Source organism: Silurus meridionalis, chromosome 15, assembly GCF_014805685.1.
Source record: "Silurus meridionalis isolate SWU-2019-XX chromosome 15, ASM1480568v1, whole genome shotgun sequence".
NCBI lineage: Eukaryota > Metazoa > Chordata > Actinopteri > Siluriformes > Siluridae > Silurus > Silurus meridionalis.
This window is the reverse complement of record NC_060898.1, coordinates 21,258,586-21,282,578: the sequence shown is the minus strand read 5'-3', so window position 1 is coordinate 21,282,578 and position 23,993 is coordinate 21,258,586. Positions and strand designations below refer to the sequence as shown.

The 23,993-nt window shown below is 40.5% G+C and overlaps 1 protein-coding gene, 1 long non-coding RNA gene and 2 other non-coding genes across 7 annotated transcripts; 3 read left to right on the top strand and 1 right to left on the bottom strand.

Annotated features, from left to right (window-relative positions):
• Positions 1–438: 438 nt before the first annotated feature.
• On the bottom strand, positions 439–23,971 carry nup98 (nucleoporin 98 and 96 precursor). 4 transcript variants are annotated; one of them, XM_046867766.1, is made up of 33 exons: positions 23,179–23,971; positions 16,043–16,149; positions 15,324–15,419; positions 14,968–15,153; positions 14,743–14,879; positions 14,544–14,651; positions 14,281–14,458; positions 13,900–14,057; positions 12,235–12,375; positions 12,013–12,145; positions 11,837–11,929; positions 11,599–11,742; positions 11,350–11,480; positions 10,864–11,051; positions 10,637–10,756; positions 9,886–10,169; positions 9,679–9,792; positions 9,456–9,594; positions 9,191–9,368; positions 8,415–8,573; positions 7,557–7,784; positions 7,133–7,265; positions 5,921–6,332; positions 5,585–5,817; positions 5,194–5,451; positions 4,950–5,107; positions 4,726–4,866; positions 3,889–4,040; positions 3,488–3,709; positions 2,873–3,114; positions 2,562–2,716; positions 2,337–2,448; positions 439–1,628 (listed from the first exon to the last, which is right to left on the bottom strand). In XM_046867766.1, exons 2-33 carry the CDS (start codon positions 16,119–16,121, stop codon positions 1,423–1,425), a joined length of 5,418 nt encoding a protein of 1,805 aa, XP_046723722.1. In that variant the 5' UTR covers positions 16,122–16,149; positions 23,179–23,971; the 3' UTR covers positions 439–1,422. The 4 variants fall into 4 exon arrangements, with proteins under 4 accessions (XP_046723722.1, XP_046723721.1, XP_046723723.1 ...); XM_046867765.1 differs by lacking the exon at positions 23,179–23,971 and adding an exon at positions 18,050–18,229; XM_046867767.1 differs by lacking the exon at positions 23,179–23,971 and adding an exon at positions 18,050–18,229 and having other exon boundaries at positions 12,247–12,375.
• Positions 20,950–21,585, top strand: LOC124397901. Its single transcript, XR_006927982.1, has 3 exons — positions 20,950–21,171; positions 21,262–21,344; positions 21,531–21,585. It is a non-coding gene; the product is annotated as an uncharacterized LOC124397901 (long non-coding RNA).
• Positions 21,387–21,462, top strand: LOC124398521. Its single transcript, XR_006928080.1, has one exon. It is a non-coding gene; the product is annotated as a small nucleolar RNA SNORD49 (small nucleolar RNA).
• Positions 21,632–21,706, top strand: LOC124398525. Its single transcript, XR_006928083.1, has one exon. It is a non-coding gene; the product is annotated as a small nucleolar RNA SNORD65 (small nucleolar RNA).
• Positions 23,972–23,993: the final 22 nt, after the last annotated feature.

The following is a 23,993-nucleotide window of genomic DNA, read 5'->3' as shown; positions in this document are numbered from 1 at the left end:
TGTGTTGGATCGGACCACACGGACCAGCCTTCGCTCCAGATGTGCATCATTGAGCCTCGACCCTGTCGCCGGTTCACCACTGTTCCTTCCTTGGAGCACTTTTGATAGATACTGATCACTGCAGACCAGAAACATCCCACAAGAGCTGCAGTTTTGGAGACGCTCCGACCCAGACGTCTAGACGTCACAATTTGTCAAACTAGCTCAACTCCTTACTCTCTTCCATATTTCCTGCTTCTTACACGCAAACTTTGAACAAAATGGTTACTTGCTGCCTAATAACTAAATCCACCCACTAACAGGTGTCATGATGAAGCGAGTGTTGTTCACGTCACCTGTCAACAACATTGTCTGATCAGTTTGTGTCTGAATCTAATGTGAACAGATTTCTGCATGTGATGCGTGTTCAGAATATAAATCAGCGATTCGAACAGAAAGTATCATAATTTTTATTTTATTCACTTTTTTTTGTTTTTTGTTTTTTAGAAAAAGTACTCTTGCTCAAGCATGCGCAGCATAAAGGGTAGAATGCACCAAACATCTGCACGTTAATCGTGGCACGGGGGGGGGGGGTTTGTTCTACACTACAGAGAAATTAAAACAAAGAGGATTGGAAAACGGCGTTAAAGCAGGCCCGATAAAAATATACGCGTACTCTTGTGCCGATCGAAGCGTGGCAGCGGGAAGGTTTGACCGCACGCGCACTCGTTAAATACATCCGCTCTTTCACCCTTTGCAGCTCTACCCGTTAATTTATATTACGTTTGCCGAAAAACGCGAACAATTTCGTTTTCCTGTTTGGTGTATGTACAAAATCTTACAAAAATAGATATCATGGCCATTTTACAGGTTTACCGTCACCGTCGTTTGGTGCCGAGTGAGGATGAATCGTCTGAGGAGGGTTACACATCATCTCTAATCTATAGCTGTCTTAAAAAGATCAGTATGTACTTCAAACATTATGAGCATGGCCACGCCCGAATCGTATCCTCAAATTGAACACATCTAGTAAAGCAAAAAAAAACCATATACTACAATAACAATAACTAATTCTATGTTTTTTCTGCCGTCAGATCAGATACCGGAGCAAACAAAAAAAAAAAAAAAAGAGACTTAAAACCTAAACTAAACGTGAATGATGTTAAATAGTGAATGATCTTGTTGAAAAGCTGGTGAGAACAGCCATAGGAATTCTCTCCCTACTGATCGCATGCCAAACGAGCTCCAACCCGGGCGGAGGTGAGAAAGAATGAAAAAAAAAAAAATGAAACAAACAAAAAATAAAACTTCATGACGTGTCGTCATAAAGCAGCAATAATCAGTAAAATGCACTCCAGATGCAGCATTGACTGAGAAATAAACGTGTTTATGTGTTCGAGGTGAAACCAAAGTGTTGAAAAAAAGTCCAAGTTGTCGCTGCTCTCAGTGACTGACGACGATGTATTCTCGAAGGTAAGACTGCGTGAGGCTGCGGAGTTCCTCCAGGGCGTAGTCCTCAGGCATGGGTAAGCGTCCGATGTGGGGCGCGAGCTGGCACAGGGGGATGTGACGAGGATCCACGGCGCTGTCTCCGCCCAGTTCGAGGCTTAGCACTGCGCGCAGGATGTTAGCCAAACGTTTGGCCATTTCTGGATGTGAAGCAAAAGAAGTTTTTTAACAAAAGGTTGGGAAAATTTAAATCTTTCTTTTTTCTGTGTGCTTTTAAGATTTTGGTCCTCTTGTGAAATGGCATTTTAGTTTAATTAAATTTTTTTTACTAGTATAGTTCTTTTTACTAGACTTCAACTGATTAATTGGCAAAACCAATGAGTCGCAACAATAATTGACGGATGTAACTACTGGCAAAAATCCATTCTGATAGTTTTTCCGGGTTGCGTTATACAGTACAAGAGTGGCCTCTAGAAGCAAATCACGTGATGTTTTTTTTAAGTGTCTATTTTACAAATCCATTTTGTTTTTTTATTTATTTGGAATGCAAGGTGCTTGCTTCCTGGAGTACAAACCTAAAACAGGTCCCTGGGTCTTTTAGGTATGAGCTTGTTTTTGGCTTTGTTCATGTTTGGAATTGCTTAATTAAAGAGGTCTGTATGATATTTACTTACTTATTTTTAAATGTTCAAAATTTAAGGCCGACTTATTCATCAGTTTTGCCTATTAATCTGCAAAAATCCATAACAATAGCTTTCCGAGTTACATTATACAGTACGAGAGCGGCCTCTAGAGGCAAACCACTGACGCTACATGTGTTTATTTGAAGTGTCTTTTTTTTTCTGTAACTGATCTAATTTATTTAGTGTTACTTTTTGTGTGTGCACATGTATTTATAAACCACACACCTGATTGGGCCAGTCTGTCTTTGGCCTTGAAACAGGGAAGGAGTTCAATCCTGCTGCACAGGGATGTCACATCTGTTTGTAGCCGCTCCAGCTCGTATCCAGGGCTGTCCATCTATGCAGATTTTTAAACAAGCGATATTCAACATGACGGCAAGAATCTACCAATAAACAAGGCTTAATATACTATAAATTATGACCCAGACCCATATTAGAGTTGTGATGTACCTGCTGAATGGCTTTTAGAGTCTGAATTACACAAATGTAGTCCAGATAGACACGTCCCGACGTATCCCAGTCCTGTATCTGCACGCTGCGCTCGGGCACTGCCAGGCCCTCCAGGAACTCCTTCAGATACCCGTGGTTATCATTAATGATGCAGTCTAGAAAAGCGGAGGAACAAAAGATTCAGAGTCACACAATTGAGCTTAAACATACTGAGCAGAAATAAGTTATATATTCGGGATGAGCGATTAAAAACCAGATGAAACGTATACTGTAGTATTTTAGGCTATTACTACAGCTCCACGTGGACAAACCTGAAGCCAGGTTTTGGATGACGAGCCGATGGCAGCGGTTCCAGTGTCCGGCCCTGTACAGATGGAGCGCTTCGCGGTGTCGGTCTCCGTCCCTGCCAGCCCGGGTAGCCTTAGCTTCATGAATCCACTGCTTGGGGATGAGCAGCTTGTCGGTGAGGAAGCGTTCCTTCTCTGCAGACTCCTCGGTCTCCTCCAGAGTGCAGTGCTGGTTCAGGATCTCCCGCACAGCATGCTCTCGAAGCCTACACGCCCATTTATAGACACATTAAACAAACACTCAGCAAACACAGAACTCTGATAGTCAACCTCCCATCACTACTCCAGTCCTGTAGGTGGTGCTATTTAATAAATGTCATGCATTCCCATGACTACAGCACGAGTATTTTGTACACAACAAAAAATAAAGTTGAAATAAAAAGAACTTATTCCAAAAATACGGCAGGGGAAAAAAAATTAAATTAGGAAATGCAGGTGGTAATTGAAACTATTAAAACGATCATCAAGGAAGCAAAACCTGTGCACGGTAAACTTTTTTTTCTCATTTAAACCATGTTTTTTGAAGCCGGCTAAACTTCTAGAACGTTTCCACACACTCGCAGTGCTCACAATACTCACAATGGGTCAGGGATGTGAAGCAGAACAAAAACCGCCATCTCCCAGAGGCCTGCGCTCTCGAGCTGGGCAGCGTAGCTCGTGTGTAGGAGACTCTGGCATGACCCTGACAGGTGGGTGTAATTCAGGGCCTGGAGCACGTTCCACAGGTGCCAACTTAGCCTGTAGTCAAGCTGCTCTGCCGTCACCGTAGTGGGGTCCAGCAACTGCTGCAGACTGTAGTGCCTGAACAAATCAACATTGGAAAAATGAGAACATACCATTCGCTATTGAACAGTCCTGATCTTTCCTAAAGCACTGCCTGTAATGAAAATAACTATCAATTTGTGCTTAGCTCGGGTCTTTGCTGGGGCTCACTTCGCCTATACAGGAACAAAGTTCGGAGACGCAAAATGTCTACTTACTTGTCACTGTAAAGTTTGAGCAAATGAAAACAGATGTCATAAAGCGGCTTTTTAGATTCTGTATCCTCCATCTCCTCCAAATCGTCCTGTTCTGCATCATCCATATAAGGAGGGAGAGGAGCACATGCGTATTTTCTTCCATCGTCCAAACCCTGACCAAATAAATAAATAAAAAATCAGGGTTATAAGGAAATCTGTATTAAACAAATGGGTTCTAACAAATCCATTTATTTAATTTTATTTAATTAATTTCAATGTGTGCCAAATTAATTTGATTTATTCCATTTTATTTTATAAACTATAAAACATTTTAGATATTAAGTAAACAGGCAGGCATTTTATTTAAAATTGTTTTAAAAATGTTAAGTCACAGTGTCCGTGATTTGCCTCTAGAGGGCGCTCTCGTAATGACAGCGGACCGGAAGCCGGAAAAACTATGGGTACTGATTTTTGCAGATAGCTTATCATTATTTATAGAGGTTGAGCCACCGATAGTTGTTTGCTGGAGCTAAGAGAAATTTCAGTTTGAAAGCCAACCTTTATTATTAAAAGCAGGTATGAGCAAAACATATATTTAAAATTTTCAAATTGTCTCTGGCATTGTTCAGAAGGCCAAAGTTTGGGGAGCTCTGATTTAGAGTAAAGATGGTGAAAGGGAATTTTTAGCCATTAAAATTCTCAATACTTTTCTAATAGTTTAAAAATCCAATAAATATTTCCATTACCAGTTTTGGCTAACAGACAACCTTGAACATCTCAATTTCACCCAATCTTGACACGATTTCTTCTTCAATCGGAAATAAAAAGGTTTGGTACCTCGTGAGGTATAAATCTTACTTGAAAGGCGGCTTCGTATTTGGCGAGAGCGTCTGCCACAGAGGCTGTAGGAGGCAGCATGTACCACAGGTGCACAGCCAAACAGCGCTTCCAGTCCAGTTCGGAGCACACGTTTATATAGCATTCTGTTGCCTCCCAAACCTGAAATCCAACAAACTCAAATCAGTGCATAGAACGTTTACCCGGAAAAAAAATTCTCTCTTTCTAACACATCCACTTCATACAGGTTTGCCTGCGAGTAGGGCGAAAATGTGCAGCCTCTCCTCCTGGATGAAAGAGTCAGTCTGCATTCTGTTCCAGTCTGATAACTGGAGAGCCAGAAGATCTCTGCTGCCCTGAGAACCCACAGCCTGGGACAGCAGCAATGAGAGACGATGGTCTCCTACAGACAAACATACGAACAATAAGACCAGGAACTAAACATGCCGATTCAGCGATGTGCTCTCAACCATGGGTTCCCCTCCTCACCATTCTTCTGGGCTAATTTGCAGGCCTCACTGATGCAGTTGCCAGTCAGGTAGCTGAAGATGGCATCGACGTGGTGCTGCTTGTGGCCCACTTCGTCCTGAATGCGTTGGGCGGCGCTCTCAGATAGCCAGAGGGAGAAACCGTGCCTTCTCGCATGTTGCTCCCGATAACCTCCGCCGACCTTCAAATCCTGATCTGCGAGCCGCCCCCAAAGAGCTTCACACAGAGTCCATACTTGCTGCCAGTGACCAAGAACAACTGATAGAAATGAAAGAGGAACAAAATCACCAGGGGTTCCAGTTCTGTTAGAAAACTACAACTAAAGCTAATATTTTAGTCACTTTACTGCTAAATCTAAAAGGTTCCCAAAAGCTGTAGGAGATAATTTTACCATCTCCAGCTCCTTGCTGCTTGAGAACCTCTACAATCCACTTAGCATAATCGTGCAGAGCGTTCACTCCTTTCTCTGGCTGGATGAAAGGGCAGATATGGTCAGTATTGATGGTGCTGTGCCTGAGCCCGATCTCAAGCGGCTGGTGGTACACAGCCAGGCTCTCCGACGTCTCCTTGGGCTCCATCCCCACCACCTGCTCCAGATGTACTTTAAAGGGGCTTTCAGTGATTCTGAAGCAAATATAAAGAAAAATCAATTTAATCTATCAAAAGAAAGGCTGCATTTCTCTTAACATACTATCAAGTCTACATTCACATCATCTGCGCAACTCACTGCCGGTTCTTCGTAGGTCTGGGCAGGAACCCGAAGCCCATGGAGTCTTTGTTCTGATCCTTCGACTCCGCAGTTGTGCTGAGACGATTCCCGCAATGCACAAGTGTCCAGTTAGGGCCCCATCCCACCCTGAAAGAGCGGCCCATATACAGCGCTGCATCCATCAAGAGACGGCTTTTTCCCACAGTCACTGAATTGTCAAGAGGCACTGGGCCATCCAGTCTGCGTGCTCCCACAGTCCTCAGAGTGACCTCAGGGACCGGAGGAGGCAATACGATCGAGGTGCTCAGTGAGGGCCATGGAGCTTCTGCTGGCTTACTCGGTTTCTGAAGGATCGCTCCGAAGGGAACCTCAGGCAGCTGTGAAAACAGCCCTCCACCAGAAGTCAACTTGCTCTGCAGAAGGCCACCGACTTTTAAAGAAAAATAAATAAATAAATAATTCAGTAAGATCTAAAATAAGCTTATTTGTTGAAAGTGGGCTTCTTGCGTCGGCCACAACAGTCCAACACAATGGCTCACTACTGTGTGGTGTGTCCTCTAGTGGCGAATAAAAAAATGACAGGTGGGTGTCTGAGTACTAGGAGGAAAAAGTGGAACTATTGTGCAAAACATGTTTCTATATACGCATGCATATACACACAAACACACACACATCAGACCCTGTCCCCAGTTCACCACTGTTCCTTCCTTGTAGCACTTTTGATAGATACTGACCACTGCAGACCAGGAACATCCCACAAGAGCTACAGTTTACTGACCCAGACGTCTAGACGTCACAATGTGTAAAACTCACTCAAATCCTTACGCTCGCCATTTTCCTGCTTCTAACACGCAATATTGAGGACGAAATGTTCACTTCCTGGTTCTCCATATCCAGTGTTCTGTATTGTAAGATTTATGATCTCACACCCTTGATGTCACCCAAATGAGGATGGGTTCACCTTTTGAGTCTGGTTCTTCTCAAGGTTTCTTCCTCATAACATCTAAGGGAATTCCTTGCCAGTCACCACGGCTGCTCATCAGGGATAAATACACACCGTTCACCTTAACTCTTAAAATTCTGTAACGCTGCTTTGAGACAATGTCTGTTGTGAAAAGCGCTATACAAATAAACTTGACACCCACTATCTTAATCATGGCACCTGTTAATCAGTGTTCTTCACTATTCCATGGCAGAAGTGGTGGTGTGTTGGTGCTAAAATGTGCCAACCTGATAGTCTGGCCTGGGATTTTGCAAATAAGAGCCGGGGAGACGACACCTCCTCCAAAACCTTCAGAGGGAGCTGCTCATAAAAGAGGTCGCCGTCGTCGTCGTCACCAGCAAACAGGGATGCCTTCATAATCTGCGTAATTTACAAGATTAAATGTACAAGGCATATTGCATATAAAAGTTCAGGGTAGAATTTGCATGCTTATGAATATTTATGTAAAAAAAAAAAAAAAAAGAAAATTTTATTATATATATTTATATATATATATATATATATATATATATATATATATATATATATATATATATATATATATATATATATATATAAATAAAAAAGACTATTAAACTCAACAAAATGATTGTATATTCAAGCATGTCTGCGAAGTGCAGTGCAACGGCGTCACATGAACGATGCTAAAACCTGAAGCGTGTGTGGGTTGATTCCTAACGAGGAGGCGATCTGGCTGGAGGCAGAGATGGGCTCTGGCTCAGCAGGGGTCGCCGCTCTTAGTGCCATCCTGGTGTCATCCTCCAACACGCTGTCATCCTCGTCACACAACACTCCATCCGCTGGAGGCTCCTGGGTAATATCGGCCATGTCGCTGTCCAGTTCGGACACGCGGCTCAGAAGCTCCAGCACCGCCGTACTCTACACGTACGTGCAAAGACAGACTGTGAGACACGCATTTTTAAATGAAAGCACATATTACAGATTCTCCCTCTAACGCTAAAAAAAAAAAAGTAAAACAAAAAAACAAAAAGACACGTTACATTCCTGCCATACAATATAGCAATTTTATTTCCGGTAGAATACATGACAAAAATGAACGTGCACAATTTCAAACAACAAAAAATGAAAATTGGTTAAGAAATTCATCATCACAAACTACAAAATCATTTGCAAAAATTATTAATGAGAAACATCAAATCTATTATGCAATTCAGACAAGAAGTACATTCACCCATTTTCACTCTCAAATACACCAGTAAAAAAAAAAAACTATATATACACACACATTGTTACACAAGCACATTACGTAATGTCCTAAGATATTAAATCAACTCTGAACATGTTTATGCTTATAATCTAACCGGCAAACCAGTTATGATCTGCATAGCATTCAAGCCAAACCACCGAGAAGCAATAACTATAAATGTTTTGGATAATCAGGCATCATGATTGAACTGGAACACCCATGGTTAAGGTATCGACACCAGCAGGACAGGAGACAGAGGTACAGATGAACTTGTGTTTGTCGTAGCGTGTTCCTCAGTCTACCTGAGCTTGTGGCGCCATCTGTTGGTGCTGCTGGGGCAGTGGGATTTGCTGCAGTCCCGCCGAGATGGCCGTTTTAATCTTCTTCGTCTCAGTTTTAGCCGGGGGGACGTCATCCTCCTCGTCTGAGGCTTGCAGGCCGTACTTGGAAAAGTGTGGCACCTGATAATGAACGATGCACAACGACAAACCAGAGGTTAATAAATGCGAGATGAAGTGTGCCAGAAAAAAAGAAATTTAAATAAAATGCACCTAATAAGCACAATACAATGATCTAAATAATTAATTATTCAACTGAGTTTTTAAAATAGATACTGGATTATTTTATATTATATAATAAAATAAAAAACCCTGTGCATTGAACTTTATAACAAAAATAAAAAATAGAAAAGGGTACTGAATCATGAAAATGTGACAAATAAAATAAATATAATTATATTATAAAATATTGAGGTAAATAAAAGACATGGATTTAAACTGAAACAAGAAGTCCAAATAAATAAAAACATTGAAAGTTATGAGCAAAATTAATTTAAACAAAACAGACACTTCAAATAAACAGCATGTGGTCATAGAAACATGAGTCTAGAGGTCGCTCTCATACTGTAAAACAACCCGGAAAAACTATCAATAGCCGATAGCTCCAGCAATCAACGTGGTTGACGGTGAATTTCAAACAATTTAAAAATCAAATAAATCCATCATACAGGCCTCTATAATTGAACAAATACAAATCGTGATAAAGCCAAAAAAAAAAAAAAAAAAATGGGCTCAAATACCTCAAACACCCAGGAACCAGTTTCAGGTCTGTACTCCAGGAAGCGGGCGCCTTGCTTGCGTGAAGCGTTCTCTAGGCGTTCCTCGTAGTTCATCTCGCTCAGCCGCTGAGGACTTTTGATCTGATTGCATGTGGTTTTGTCGTTGGGCCAAACACCATCAAGGGTCACTTCTGCTGGTCTATGAACAATATGTATTGTGTCTTTTTACACGAATGGACAGGAATTGATGAAGAGCATCAGGAATACAATAGATGGTGCTTCTAACCTGTTCAGGCCCTCTCCCACAGAAGGTTTATCTTTGTCATCAGAGTAGATAATTACTTCCTTTCGTCTAAAGTGCACAATTTCATCGAGATTCAGGTTCGTCAAATTCACTTCACCAGGAAAGTAGACAGAGCCGTAGCCTGGAACACATTTACGGTTACTAAACATTTATCTTGAACATAAATAAAATTTTAACATTTTAAGAATTGTGATGCATAGTATACCTTTCCTTCCAACTGTGAAGTTTTCGACGATACACTCGCCATTTTCATTCAGCATCTTCCCGAGATCCTCCATGGACGGCAGGGTGTAGTAGCCCACCCGGGTGAGCACGATACCTGCACACACAAAAAAGGAACAGTCAACCATGGATCCACGATGGTTTTTCAGATTGAACATTGTGAACTTTGATGACTACGGTCATCACCTACCTGCTGGGTGAGGAGGTCTCTGTGCCTCCAGCTCCTCGTCCCTCTCTTCCTGAATACTCTCGTCTCCCAAAGAGATGTCCTCACTGCTGAGGTCCAGGCCGTTGCGAGCGCTGATGGCTCTGCGCATGTTCAGCTCGCTGATGGTGTCTTGCAGTGAGGGACTGGGCTGGGTGTGCAGGATGGGCTTAGTAATGCGGTTGGTGTAGAACTTTGAGACTTGCAGGTCGTCCTCTGCGCCTCCTTGAGGCTCTAGGTCTTGGTTTTCTTCTGTATCTGCTCTCGGGCTGAAGACAAATGGTGCACAAGTAGCATTAACAAGAGCAACATGAATTAGAGGTTGACCGATTTTACCGAAACCGGTAGCAAGGTTGGACCGATGGTTGATTAATTAAATCAATACTGGATCAAAAAACAAAACACACTCCATGTAAAATAGTGCTGAGCTTTATAAAAATGAATAAATAAATCAAAATACTGAATAACATGTAAAAGTTATTTATACATATAATTAATCAATTACAAATTTATATAACATAGTGCTCTCCATAAGGCGCAAAGCCTCACGTGTACAAACAAACCGTAAGCCGGAAAAACTATCGTGTACATTTTTGCTACATTTGATAGTTCCAGCAATCATCAAAACTGGTTAACGTCGAACATGAATGTTCTCAAGCTTACATGCAGTATGCCAATATTCTATTAAAGAGCCAAAAAATCCAAACAGTTCCAAGATACAGGTATAAAATCATACCTGAGGCCGTTCTCTGGGTATTCTGATGGGGAGTTCAAGTCTTCAGTCTCCCTGCTCAGTGGGCTGTTGTAAAGACTGCTTCCGTTCAAATTCTTCAACACAAGTTTTTTTATGCTCTTCCTAAAGACAAAACAAATAAAACGCTTCAACCCGTGCACGTTATGGCATTCTAGACAATCACACAAGCTCTTGGTTTCAATGTAGCACCTTTGAATATTGCCATTTACCTGGGCATAAAAGCTCCGTTAGTGAGAGAAGGTTCATCGTCGTCTAGCCCATCGAAAAGCTGAGATTTCCCAGAACCTGATGAGGTGAGGGCCTTGGGACGCACACGTGTGGCAGGACGGGGGGTGAGCTTGTAGTGTGTAGGGGTCGTCAGGGCTTTCTGGGCGGCTGGATTTGTAGGCTTCAGGCGCTAATTGACGTGAAAATTAGCAAAGATTACATATAAAATATGTATAACTCGCATTATTAATCTAATTCATATTTATTTCATTTAGCACATTCAGTACTTTTTTATATAATAAGTTTATTTTTATTTATTCATTTGTTTGTGTTTAGGGCTGTGTTTATTTTTTTTAATCCATTAACTATTTTTTGTTTAACTAAATGGTTGATAAATCGGTTATCGGTAAAAACAATCAAACCTAGCTATCGGTAAAATCTACTAATCAGTCGACCTCTAATAAAGACCATTTCATAATGTTACCCACCTCCTCTTTCTTCTTGGGGTCTGAGAGTGGGTTTCTAAACAGAGGTGAATCTCCAAAAGGAGAATAGTTCAGCGCATTGAGCTGCTGCTGGAGCACTGCTTGCTGGGCTGCTGCGTTGGGATCAGTCAGGGCTGAAAGACAAAAACTTAAAAGGTTTAGCAGACTGCACACCAACTAAGCTTTAAATTAGAAATCTCATCGGCACAAAGAACTAATGTTAATAGCTTTGTTTTTAAAAGTGCTCCTCACCGACAGGTTGTTGCGGTGCTCCAAAGTTCAGCGCGCTGTTTCCTGTGTTGAAACTATTGCCCCCGAACGCCCCTACTGTCCCCAGAGTGGATCCGATTTTGTTCTGGTTATTTCCAAACAGAGACGTTGTACCTGCACCTACACCTTGAAAGAATGGAGTAAGAAAATACTCTCAATAAAAAGACGACAGTTTCTACAAGAGCCTAAAACACAACATCTTCCGAATGATATCTCGTACCTGCTCCAAAACCCGCTCCGAGTCCTGTCCCGAGTGCTCCAGTAGCAGATTTGTTTCCAAACAAACTACCTACAGCAGGATTGGCTCCAAACCCTGAGACACATAATAGCAGTCTTTAGCAGTTGAAATCAAAAACCACCAAATTACAAATCAGAAAACAAGGAATTCTCACTCACCAAAGCTGGAAGTGTTCGTGTTTGTCCCTAAACTGAGTGCAGGTTTGTTGCCGAACAGGCCAGTGCCTGTGCCAAAGGAGGGAGCACTCGTGGTGGTGGTGCCAAACCCCGCAGGTTTGTTACCAAACAGATTCTGTAAGAACAAAAAATTTCTAGTAAAAATATTCAGAATGAAAAATGTTATGTGAACAAAAATTGCTAAAAGTCTTCTCCACAAGTCACCTGTGTACCCACATTCCCAAAGCCGGTATTGGGCTGCCCAAAGAGCCCGGTGCCCGTGCCAAAGCCCGCGGCCGTGCTGGTGTTGGCCGTGTTCCCAAACAGACCTCCAGCCTGCGAGGCAGCAGTGTTCCCAAACAGACCCTGATCACAGATAGTTAGAGAACAGTGTACATATAAGACGACTGCGTGCGCACATATACATACACACATATACATACACACCGTACCCATAACGCTGTTGCCAAGAATAATAAAAAAGCACGAGTTTTGGAAACCTGTCTGTGCTTATATGATTTCTGTTACACCTGGAGTTTTAGCGAGCTCTCCCTTCACACAGAATCAACGCGTTACAGCGGCTTGTATCTAAACAGTAGCCGACAAAGTAAGTCATTGTTCACTGTCTTGCTCCTTCCTTTCACAACTACAGTCATACCTTGACCTACGAGTGCATTAATGCATTTTTTGCTGTGTTACGCGAGCAAAGAAATTGAGGTACGAGCTTGAGACGCCGCTGCTAGATGGCGAAGCGAAGCCAGAAAGCAAAGATTGTGACAAAAATTAAGATAAGCAAAGAAGAAAAAGTAAAAATTTTAGGGATACATAGTATACAGGAGTGATAGTAAAAAAACGAGTTTTCCCTCCGCCTCCACTTATCACCTCTACCCCCCCCTCCACACACACACGTTTTCGTTAGCTCAAGTCGTCTCATCTCCTAGGAAAATACACTGAATAAAACCTTATTATATCTTTACATACTCTTTCTATTATGTTTTTATTCAAGATTTGATATTTAGAAATGTATTTTCCAATTTAATAACATGAAACATAAAAACGGAGTGTCATTTTGAGGGTTGGAACGGATTAATGCCATTTTAAGTATTTTCAATATGGAAAACTGATTTGATGTGCGAGCAAATTAAGATACGAGCTCGTCCACGGAACGAATTAAACTCGTAGGTCAAGGTACCACTGTATTTCTCTCGGGAGTTTATCTTTTGGCATCATCGTGCACCACCGGTGGAAGGTTTTTTTCTTCCGATGCCGTGCAGCTCAAAACACAGGTAAAGTGCGTTTTTTCGTTTCCTTTAGGAAATTTCATTGGTCTATAATGTTATGGGGTTCAGTTTTTTGGCTTGAAGTTTGTGAAACCGGGAAAAACCCAGGAAAAATCCATATATTAGCTGCTTCGTTGTTTAAGCCGCAGGGTTCAAAATGTGGTAAAAAAGTAGCAGCTTACAGTCCGAAAAATACAGTATGTATGTGTAAATACATCAGGGCTATTATCTACACTAGATGGACAAAAGTAATGGGACACCAGACTTATGTGGCTCTTCCCTAAACAATTATAAAGTTCAAGACACAATTCTTTGGATGCAGTAACATTATATTTCGCTTCACTTGAACTAGGAGACCAAACATGACAACACCCCTGTGCACAAAGCAAACTCTGCCTTACATGGGTTGGAGTGGAAGATCTCTTAACTCTTGAGCTCTGAACCTCAACCCTATTGAACATGGATGAATGTAAACGCCGACTGCACCCCAAAAACTGTCGCCTACAACAGTACCTGACTTTACACCCTTACACACAAACTGTACTTGATCGGGTGTCCAAAAACTTTTAGTCATATAGTGTATGAAAGTGCTTGCTGTGTGTGAACCAACCATAGTGCTGGTGTTGGCCTGGCCCATGGTGTTGGTGCCCCCGAAGGAGAAGCCAGTGTTTGGGGCGGTGGTGGCCTGACTGAAGGGCTTGAAGAGACTATTAGTCTGAGCTGGCTGCCCAAATAAACCACCCGGGGTCGCCCCAAAGCCACTGGTACCTATGGAACAGTTAGTTATATTAGTTTTATGTATCTTAAACCACACAGGTATACACAAGTGTACCAAAGTAAAAATTCCCAATGATAAAAAAAAAAAAAGAAATTCTATAATTACTGAACACACAGCTTAGGTGTAAAAGGTTTAAAAAAAAAAAAAAAAAAAAAAAAAAAGGCACAAATACTCATCTCTCTGATCTAAATATTTGTATACGTATACACATACCAGCGCTGAATGAAGGCTTGGCCTGGTTGAAGCTGAAGCCGGTACCCGAGGAGCCGAACAGACCAGCAGCAGTGCTGGGAGGTGCAGCGGCTGTGGCCCCAAACAAGCCGCCTGCAGTGGCTGCCATTGGGTTTGAGGGTCCCTTTCTTCCTGCTTGGTAATCTTCCAGCCTTAGCTCCTGAACGGTAAAAACCAATTATTAAACCCAATACATCAATCAGTGAACACTCCTGATTCCAGAATTAAAACTCGCTGCCTCTGACCTCTAGAGATTTGTTCTCGTATTCCTTCATGGCTGTGATGCACTGGTGCTTGGTGTTGATGCTGGTCGTCACACCACTCTTGACCATCGTGTCACTTCCGGTTGGTGGCTGAAAGCAAAGCAAGAAAAGTTCAAAGTTATATGATCCATATAAAAAATATCCCCACAATATTATAGAAATAAAAAAAATTCAAACCTACATTAAATTTGATAGTCGTTCCAGGTTGCGTCGCAGTAAAGCCAGAGGGTCCGAACAGAGAAGAGGTTGCTCCGAACGGATTAGCGGCAGCGTTGGTTGCCCCGAACAATCCTCCGCTGCTGGTATTGGTTCCAAAAGCTGCAAAACAAACACCAATGTTTTAAATATAATAATAAAAATAATAATCTCCCCCCAATTGATCACATTTGTATTGAACTGTACTTACTACCAAAAGAGGCGGGTTTATTGGCACCGAATGCATTTCCTTGCTGAGAGAAAAGCCCTCCACTTCCTGTATTAGTACTGCCAAAGAGGCTGTTCGAGGTACCGCCACTTGTGGCACCGAACCCAAATCCACTGCTAGTAGACGAAGTGACGGGCTGGCTGAATGTGCTGGAGCCAAAAAGCCCACCTGAGTGAAGCAAAAGAATTATTAGAATCGGAGATTCAAATATCCACACACACACACACACACAGCAATACTGCAACCACGGTGATCAAGAACAAGATTTGAAAAGCGAGATCACAATCCCAAAACTCAAAATCATTCAACTTGTAGAAATGACAAGAGCAGTAGCATACCAGGTTTGTTCTGTGTTGCCCCAAAAAGTCCACCGGTGTTGGTTGTGGTTCCAAAAGCAGAAGCACCAAAACCACCTGTCGCTCCAAACCCTGTGTCTGGAAAACGAGCGTGAAAACAATTAGCAAGCAATTAGATAAAATAGCAACCTTAACTCTAGACAAGTGTATTTATTAAAGCTGCAACAACCATAATCCATAATGAAATTCCTTGTCAACGAATGCAGTTATTGATTAGTTGGGCTGCTTGTGAAATGGTGGACAGCACAGGGTCAACCGACAGCAGGAAATAGTGTGCGTCCTAAGTCATGGGAGCATTTTATATTAAACGCAACAAAGAAGACTGTAACCTGCACGTTATGCAAAACAGAGCTCGTGTGGCAGCGAAAAAAACGCAGGATGCACAAGCACATGAAAACAAAACACACTGGAGTCACGGATGAAAGTGAAACATCAGCACGATAAGCAAAACCTGTATATCCTCATCAGGTGAACATGGTATAGTTTAATTAAATGCTATTGTGTAAACTATTTGTTTGCTAACAGTCGCTATGAATAGCTACTAAGATGGCTGCTGAAATGTGAGGGGTGCACTTACTTTTATGATACACTGTATAAAGCGACAGAAGATGGTCTGTTCAGATGACAATACTAAATATTTTTTCCCCCCTTTTACAAACTGGGGTAAAGGGTTAAGTATAAGGAACATCCTGAATACTTACTCTGTTGCCCAAACGTGGATGAAGTCCCAAATCCTCCTGTTCCTCCTCCGAAGGGAGTACCGAACGACTTGTTAAACATCTTGCTCTGCTATGGACACTGCATAAGTCTGCCAGAGACACAAACAAATAAATTCAAACATTTATTTTTTCAATTCTACATACAAAGAACCAACTCGCCCACCATATTTGCCTCATCCATCCTGCTGCTATTGTAGTCAAACAAACACTGTATATTAAAGAAATTATTTTCAAGAACTGCCACTGTACAAAAGTTTAAACAACTGACCCTAAGATTGGCATCTGCATTTTGAACACAGTCTATTTTACATCTAGTCCTCGTTTGCACTCATAATTAGAGTCAGGTAACACATAGGTGAGGTGAGGAGGCCTGGGGTGCAGTCAGCGTTTATCCCAAAAGATGTTTAATAGGATTTAAAGCTCTATAGCAGGAGATCTTCCATTCAAATCTCCATGGAGCTGACTTTGTGCACAGGAGCATTGTCATGCTGAAACAAACAGGTTTGGGTCTCCTCGTTTTCATATAGAGCTTCTAGACGTCATTTATACAATTGCGCGACTCCAACTATGTGGTAAAGGCTTGGGAAAAAAAGTGCATATTGCTGGAAAGGTCATGTGTATCAATAGTTTTTTTTTTTTAGTATTGCCTTCTTTTCAACACCACAATCTGACAACTGGGAAATTCAGGTTTAATTGACAATTGATTTTGAACAGAAAGCTATTTAGAAGTACGATTCAATTTCCTTTAAATGAATACTTTTTTTGTAACTTTGTCATGTTTTTGGGTACATGTGTTGTTCCTAAATGCTTTATGACAAATTTCCCTGTAAAGACACAGGAATAGACAGAAAGATCTTATATTTGCAAAACTTAAAAAAAGGTCAAATTGGTCATGAATCTTGGTGTTATTTTATTTACGTCGAATGTGTAATTTGTGGGGGAACACCCCAAACGTTCCCCCAAGAAATCACTCACTTTCTTCCATATGCATATAATATAAACTATAAAAATAGTCCAGATATGACACTGGCACATCCAAACGCATAGCATTAGGATATACACGTATGCATTTAGGAGGACATTTTTTCCATTTCATGTATAATTTCTTCCCTTTTTTATTATTTGTATATGTATGGAGGTATTTAGAGTCGGGGCTCATTTGAAGTCAACCATAAACGCCAGGAAACCCCCAGGCACCACGTGACCTGAAGGGAAACGCATCACTATACAACAATTCTCAAAATATAATAGAAAATTGATCTATTACAAACCCTAAAGCTTAAAACTGAAGGAAAAGGTTGAGAGAGAGAAACACGGGCCTAGTGCTGAGTCCAGGCCTGGATTCCATACAAGTCTGCTGTAGGTGTTTGTGTTTTAATACATTTGAAGGATGCCATTAGTTTTAGTCACACACACACACACACACACACACACACACACACACACACACAGTGTTTATCAGGGACAGGACGATGCAACCATGTGGTTATGAACCGGATTGATCCTGTAGAATCCAGCGCGTGCACGTACACACACCGGAAAAAAAACATCATTCCGGTCAGCCTCGGATTAAGCGCCATAATAAACCATTATACGTGTATAACTTTAATTACTTTATCCTTAATATAATATAATGTCGTGTCCAACATGTCGGGATCAATGCGCGAGCTCTAGCGAACCGCTTCCGAGTGTGTTAGCTAAAACCTAGCATGCTAGTCTCAACTTTCACCGAACCATCTTCCATTTTCTTTTAATAAACACTTACACGTATTAAATGACTTCTAAAATGTGTTCGATAAAATATGATATACAAAAATAAACATTTTTAAATAATAATAATATCCGCCTTGACCCGCAAATCATTCGGATTCTCTGATTCAAAAGGCGGCTAGCTAGCGGGCTGACTAGCATCACTAAGGCGCTCGAGCGCGAGCTGAAACGGTTCGGTTCAGCTCAATTCCGACCACAAAGTCCGAGCAGGAAACTCACCGGAAGTGATTTTTGGGTTGTTTTCGGGAGCAAAACGTGTCCTTTTCTCTCCGTTCAGGAACTCCTCTGATTTTGGATGGTGTCAAAAGATCTCCGCTTGCCAGTGGCGCATTTGAAGAACATATCGCTGGAGAAGTTGCGTGGAGGGAAACAACTGCGCCACTGGCTTTCGAAACCGGAACAGCAGATTCGACACGAGCTCAGTGCAACTCGTGTTACACTTTCGTTTCCAAATAAATAATAAAATATTTGTATTATTATTATTATAAATAATAATAATGCAAAACACTGTGCATGGGTGTTTCTCTGTCTGTAGGCTGACAGCTGAAGGAAAGATGGGAGAGGACTCAACAGTCCATGGCTGGAGTGAGAGGTGTCTGGTAAAAGTTTCTCACCTTTCGTAGAAAAAGGTTTACACAGACCAGGAATAACATTATGACATTATAACATTATGATTGGTAAAGTGAAGGAGTGGTGGATGAAGTACACAAACCATGTAGTTGTGTTAAAGTAGAGATCCACTCGATAAAATATGACTCCAGTAAAAGTAAACCTCTCACTTAAGTTTCTTTCGGCTTCTCCCGTTAGGGGTCGCCACAGCGGATCCTCCGCATGTTTGATTTGGCACAGGTTTTACGCTGGATGCCCTTCCTAACGCAACCCTCCCCAATTTATCCGGGCTTGGGACCGGCACTGAAAGTGGCTGGGGATGGTTCCCTGACCGGGACTCGAACCCGGGTCGCAGCAGTGAGAGCGCTGCATCTTAGACCACTAGACCACCAGGGGACCAAACCGCTCACTTAAGTAAAAGTACAAAAGTATTTACCTTCAAATGTACTTTAGTATCCAAAGTACTATGATTTATTATGGCTATAATGTTCCTATAATTTTTTCCCACAAGACTCTTTGCTCAATCAACTCAGTTTATGTAAAAACACTGATATTAATGAGTCAAACACTGATTGATTTCTATTACAACGATCTTAAGCACAAAACCTTCTTTTCAACACTGTGTAAATGAGGCTGCGGGTGTTGTGGCGAGTTCGAGTCTGGAGTTTCTTTCATCATTTATTTCTCTCTAATCGTTGAACTGGTGCTGAACTGTAAGTTGGTGATCAGTAGATACACCAAGCGCCAATCAAAACAAGTTGAAAACAGAGCGAGCGCTCGATCCTGATCGGTAGCTCGCTGCGTGTTTTGACCAGTTAAGTTATTATCCACAAATGAATAAAAAGGAACAACAGATTTTACAAAATGCAATTGAGTAAAAAGATGTTTACTTTGAAATTTAGTTAAAGTAAAAGTTGCCCTAAAAAAAAATACAGTAATTCCCTGTATATATCTTGGTGGTTACGTTCCAAAACCACCTGCTATCAACGAAAGTCACCCCAGAGATGCTTTTTCTTTTCTTGTTTAAGCCGTAAATTATCCTCCCACACACTTAAACACACAGAAAACATTTGCGAGAATATAGCGAGATGAATTTTGTGTAAATTCCTAGAAATACAGTGCACTGTATCACATTCATATTGAGTACATGTACTGTACAGTATACAGTTCTGTAGTAGCCTATGTGTTTCTCTGCTTGTTTATTGTTTGTCCTATGACGTCAAAAGAAAAGCAGAGTTTAAAATAAACATTACAGCATTGTTTACTTTCCGTGTTGTACTGTATTAACATTTTACTTCATTTTATAATTAATAATTATATTTTTTATTAATACATTTCCTTATTTTAACATATATATATATATATATATATATATATATATATATATATATATATATATATATATATATATATATATATATATATGTGTGTGTGTGTGTGTGTGTGTGTGTGTGTGATTGTGTTGGTCCCCTATTGCTGCCAGCAGTCCTGCCAACATTAACAGCACGAACTTTAGAAATTTTATCTACAGTAACTCATCTATTGGACTCATCAACTCATCAATGAGCCTCAACCGACCATGACCCTGTCCCCGGTTTACCACTGTTCCTTCCTTGTACCACTTTTGATCGATACTGACACTTTTATATATATATATATATATATATATATATATATATATATATATATATATATATATATATACACACACACACACACACACACACACACACACACACACACACACACACACACACAGATTGGTGTTTCAGAAATTTTAAAATCTGATAACAAGCTCAATAATCTTATATATGATTTATAGTGATTTCATAATGACAAATATTACACACATTCATTCATATTTAAGATCTTAAGAGCTTTTCCTTTGAATTTGTGGTCGTATTTTATTGTTCATTGGTTTGTAATCCATTTCTATTTTTGTGGGCGGAGCCTGTTTTTAAAAAATGCGGACTTTACCGGTTAGCTATATTTTATTTTATTTTAATTGTTTTTAATTTCTATTGTATGTCATTTTCATTTAAAATTTATTAAAACCAGACATTTTACATACTGTACCAGATTTATTCTATAAGTATGTGTGTACATATCTTTTTTTTTTTTAAACAATGTCAATAACAGACTTTATAACCGTTTTTGACTTTTTTCTTCTTTACAATTTTATAGATAACAGATTCGGGAAAAAAAATGATTTCAAATACATATATTTAGTTTTAGTTGCGAATATTTGTTAGATTTTTTTGTGAGCGTCATTTCCGGTTTCCTTAAGCCTTATACTTTTCAGGGGATTACTTTTTTATTTAATAATTTATTTATATTAAAATACAATTAAATAAAATGACAGGGATATGAGAAAGAAACCAACGTTATATATTATCAAAAAATAAATCGCGAAAATATTAAACGGGCTAACGTTGACCTGCGTATACGTAGACAGCAGAAGTGTGCACTACGTCATCACCCAGGCTCTGATATATTTCGACGCGCGTGGTTGCTTCAGTCTTTTTGTGCTCTGCAGAGGAGGAGATGGTGGCTTCTAGATTTAATCATGAGCTGCGTGTTAAATATATTGCTGGCTGGTTGCTCAATAACCAAAATAATATTAACGAACTATGTATTGTGCCTTTTGGGGCTTTTTCCTGAAAGTCCAGGCTGATTTAATGTGTTTATGGCGGATTGTTGAAGCACGTGGCTCCTGAAGCTGCACATCTGAGGTAAGTTCATCTCGATGTTCATTAGTTATCTTAAATGTATTGGGTTGGGTTTTTTTAAATTTATTTTAACTTGTATTTGTTTGTTTTTAGGAATGGAAGTGCTCTGGTCCTGGTTGTGTTAGCAGGCCTGAACAGCCCTGGTGTGTTTGCCTGCAAAAGTCATGGAGTTCATGGTGAGATTTCTACTTGAATGTCTCTTTGCCCAACCCGAGCGTCTCACTGATGAAACCCTTGAGTAGGAAGTGCCGTCTTATGCGATAACTGACGATTTTCTTCACCGTTAATCTGAGAGATCTGAAACAATGCATTGATACCACGTGGGCCCCATGCACTGTTCTTACACGCTTGATGTCCTGTAGGTGGACCCACCCGCTGCTTCCGTCCATCGCTGGACCTCAGATCTCATCAGGCAAGTCATCTTGGTCTCCTTTTTTTTTTTTTTTTAACCATTTAACTCGTGTCATGATGAAAACTCAAACTGAAAGAGCTGGAATTACCGGCAGACTGTTCAGTGGTGATCATCGGTTTTCTGAACACATCATCTGCTGAAGTTTCTACTTTCATATGGTGTGTAAAATATGTAAACCTATCTAACACTACATTTGATCTTTTTATAGGAGGAGAAGGATTCTTGTCTGAGCATGATGAGCCCATCCGGCTGACCTGTGTCTTCGTGATCTAGAGTCTATTGGCGAACTTCTAAACTTTCTTAACCTCTATACTGTGTACTGAAAGGTCTGTGGAAATGGAATGAGATGGAGAACCTTCCACGTGGAGAACCATCCCCACTTGAATGAATTGTCTGATTTATCAAAACTTGACTAACTTGCTGAAAATAAAATCTTGTTTTTGTCTTGGTATGAAGTAGATTTCTTTTTTTTTTTTTTTTTTTTTTTTTTGGTCTAATTTCCGATTAAAATGATCATTTGCTGGAATGATCTGCTGATCATTTTCTTGTGGGGGTTGAAATATAAAGAACCTAAATACAAGTTGGTACTTGTCTTTTCAGTCTCTGGGTTACTGATCAGAAGTTCAGGGGTTCCAGCCCCAGCATGTGCACTTAGTGATTGGGGGGGATTTTTTATAACTTGGTTCTTTGAATCTTGTTCATTGAAATGAACATTTATTATAGTGCACTTGTTTATAATTAAAAAAAAAAATGTTGGGTTTCTGCATGTTGTAAATGTAACAGGTCTGCATCCATGACCTTTTGTTACAATAAATGATGAACAGCTTGAGTAGCTTCACCCTTCAGATCTTCTGGTCTGTCATTATTTTGCCACAAGATTCTGACTGAAAACTGTTAAAGATTTTTTTTTTTCTGACCACATTTCTTAAAGATGATGGTACTCCACCATCCTTCCAGTTAATAACGCGTTGGACGGTTCTTAACCCAATTTTAGTAGTTTCAACAATCTCCTGAAATGTTTTCTTTGATACTTGCCATTACTTTGACTCTTCTAAAACTGATTAAAATCTTTTCAATGACCACAGGATGTGTGTTTCAACATGGTTGTTTTAGTAATGAGAAGCTGCTCACTGCATCAGTTAGGGTTAAATAAATTGTTGCCAGATGAAACACTATCACCCCCAATGCAGTAATTATCCAATATGAGGCTCTTATCTATTTGCTTAATTAAATCCAGGTGGTGACTTTTTTTTTGGACGGGCAGTGTGTATGTGTATATGTATATATGTGTGTGTGGAAAAGTGGACGCTTAATGGTTTGGACCAGAAGGTCATGAGTACAAACCCCAGCACCACCAACCAAGATGCCATTGCTGGGCTCAGATGTAATTGTAAGTCGCTCTGAATAAAAGCATCCATCAACTTCATGTCCTTATCCAGAGTGACCTACAGTTCTCATTTTTACAGCATTTCGAAGAAGTAAACAATAACAAAATGTAATACAGGGCATGTCTGGTCCTAAAGCATTTCCGGTGGAGGAAACAGGGACGAAAACAGTCCTGAAATCAGACATTAAGGGGAACAACATTAAACACTTACCTGAAATACCATCTCCAGGTGTGTTATTATCCGGTTAAGACCAAGTGAGTCTGGATGTCTACAGTTCCTTAAATTTACGAGAAAGTCTGTATATGTTGTGTTTGGTGAGGGTTGGAGCGTCACACACTGAAAACCCTCCCTGTTTGGATCGTTGCTATGGTAACCGGTGTTGCGATCTCCCGAGTTTCTGGTCAATATTCCTCCCGAACTGCACTGGTGAGAAACCGATCAGCAAAACAAAGCCAAGAAGCCACAAACTGGTGATGGGAAGATCATCGAAAATCATTTTAGCGACTTGGTTCTTTGAATCTCATCAAAATAAACGAATCGTTCTTTTTTTTTGTCAATTAGCTCATTTCGTTCATTTAATCACATGCATAGCTTATATGGAAGTCACGTGATAAAAACAGGAACGACTTGGACCAGAAGAGTAGAGAGATGAACTACACAAATAATTTTTACATAACATATGGAGGCTTTGCGCATGCGCGTCCAGCAGAAATGAACGAATAAATCTTTGAACCGACTCGTTTAAAAGAAACAAATCGTTCATAAACGACTCAATGATCATGAACTCGGGAACATAAAACGTGGCTTAATGCGACAAGACTGCGTTTTTAAAAGACCAAACTAAACCAAAACTGCTTTTCTGTACACACTTTGCTTCATTATTAATGTGTTTACTGAGTTTGGTCTTTTAAAAACGGTGTCTTATCAAATAAAAAAGATGCCGCAATACAATCCTGACTAACGTGTCTTTTTATTTCATTCATATTCACAACATGCTCTCACGCCGAATCTTTTTCGGCTTCTCC

What these genes read in the sequence shown, in the direction of transcription:
- nup98 (XM_046867766.1), bottom strand. Translation starts at nt 16,121, where the DNA reads ATGTTTAACAAGTCGTTCGGTACTCCCTTCGGAGGAGGAACAGGAGGA. An exon ending in GAGACCTCCTCACCCAGCAG is followed by an intron (nt 9,793 to 9,885) that starts GTAGGTGATGAC and finishes TTGTGTGTGCAG; the next exon opens with GTATCGTGCTCACCCGGGTG. An exon ending in AGACAGACTGGCCCAATCAG is followed by an intron (nt 1,629 to 2,336) that starts GTGTGTGGTTTA and finishes CTTCACATCCAG; the next exon opens with AAATGGCCAAACGTTTGGCT.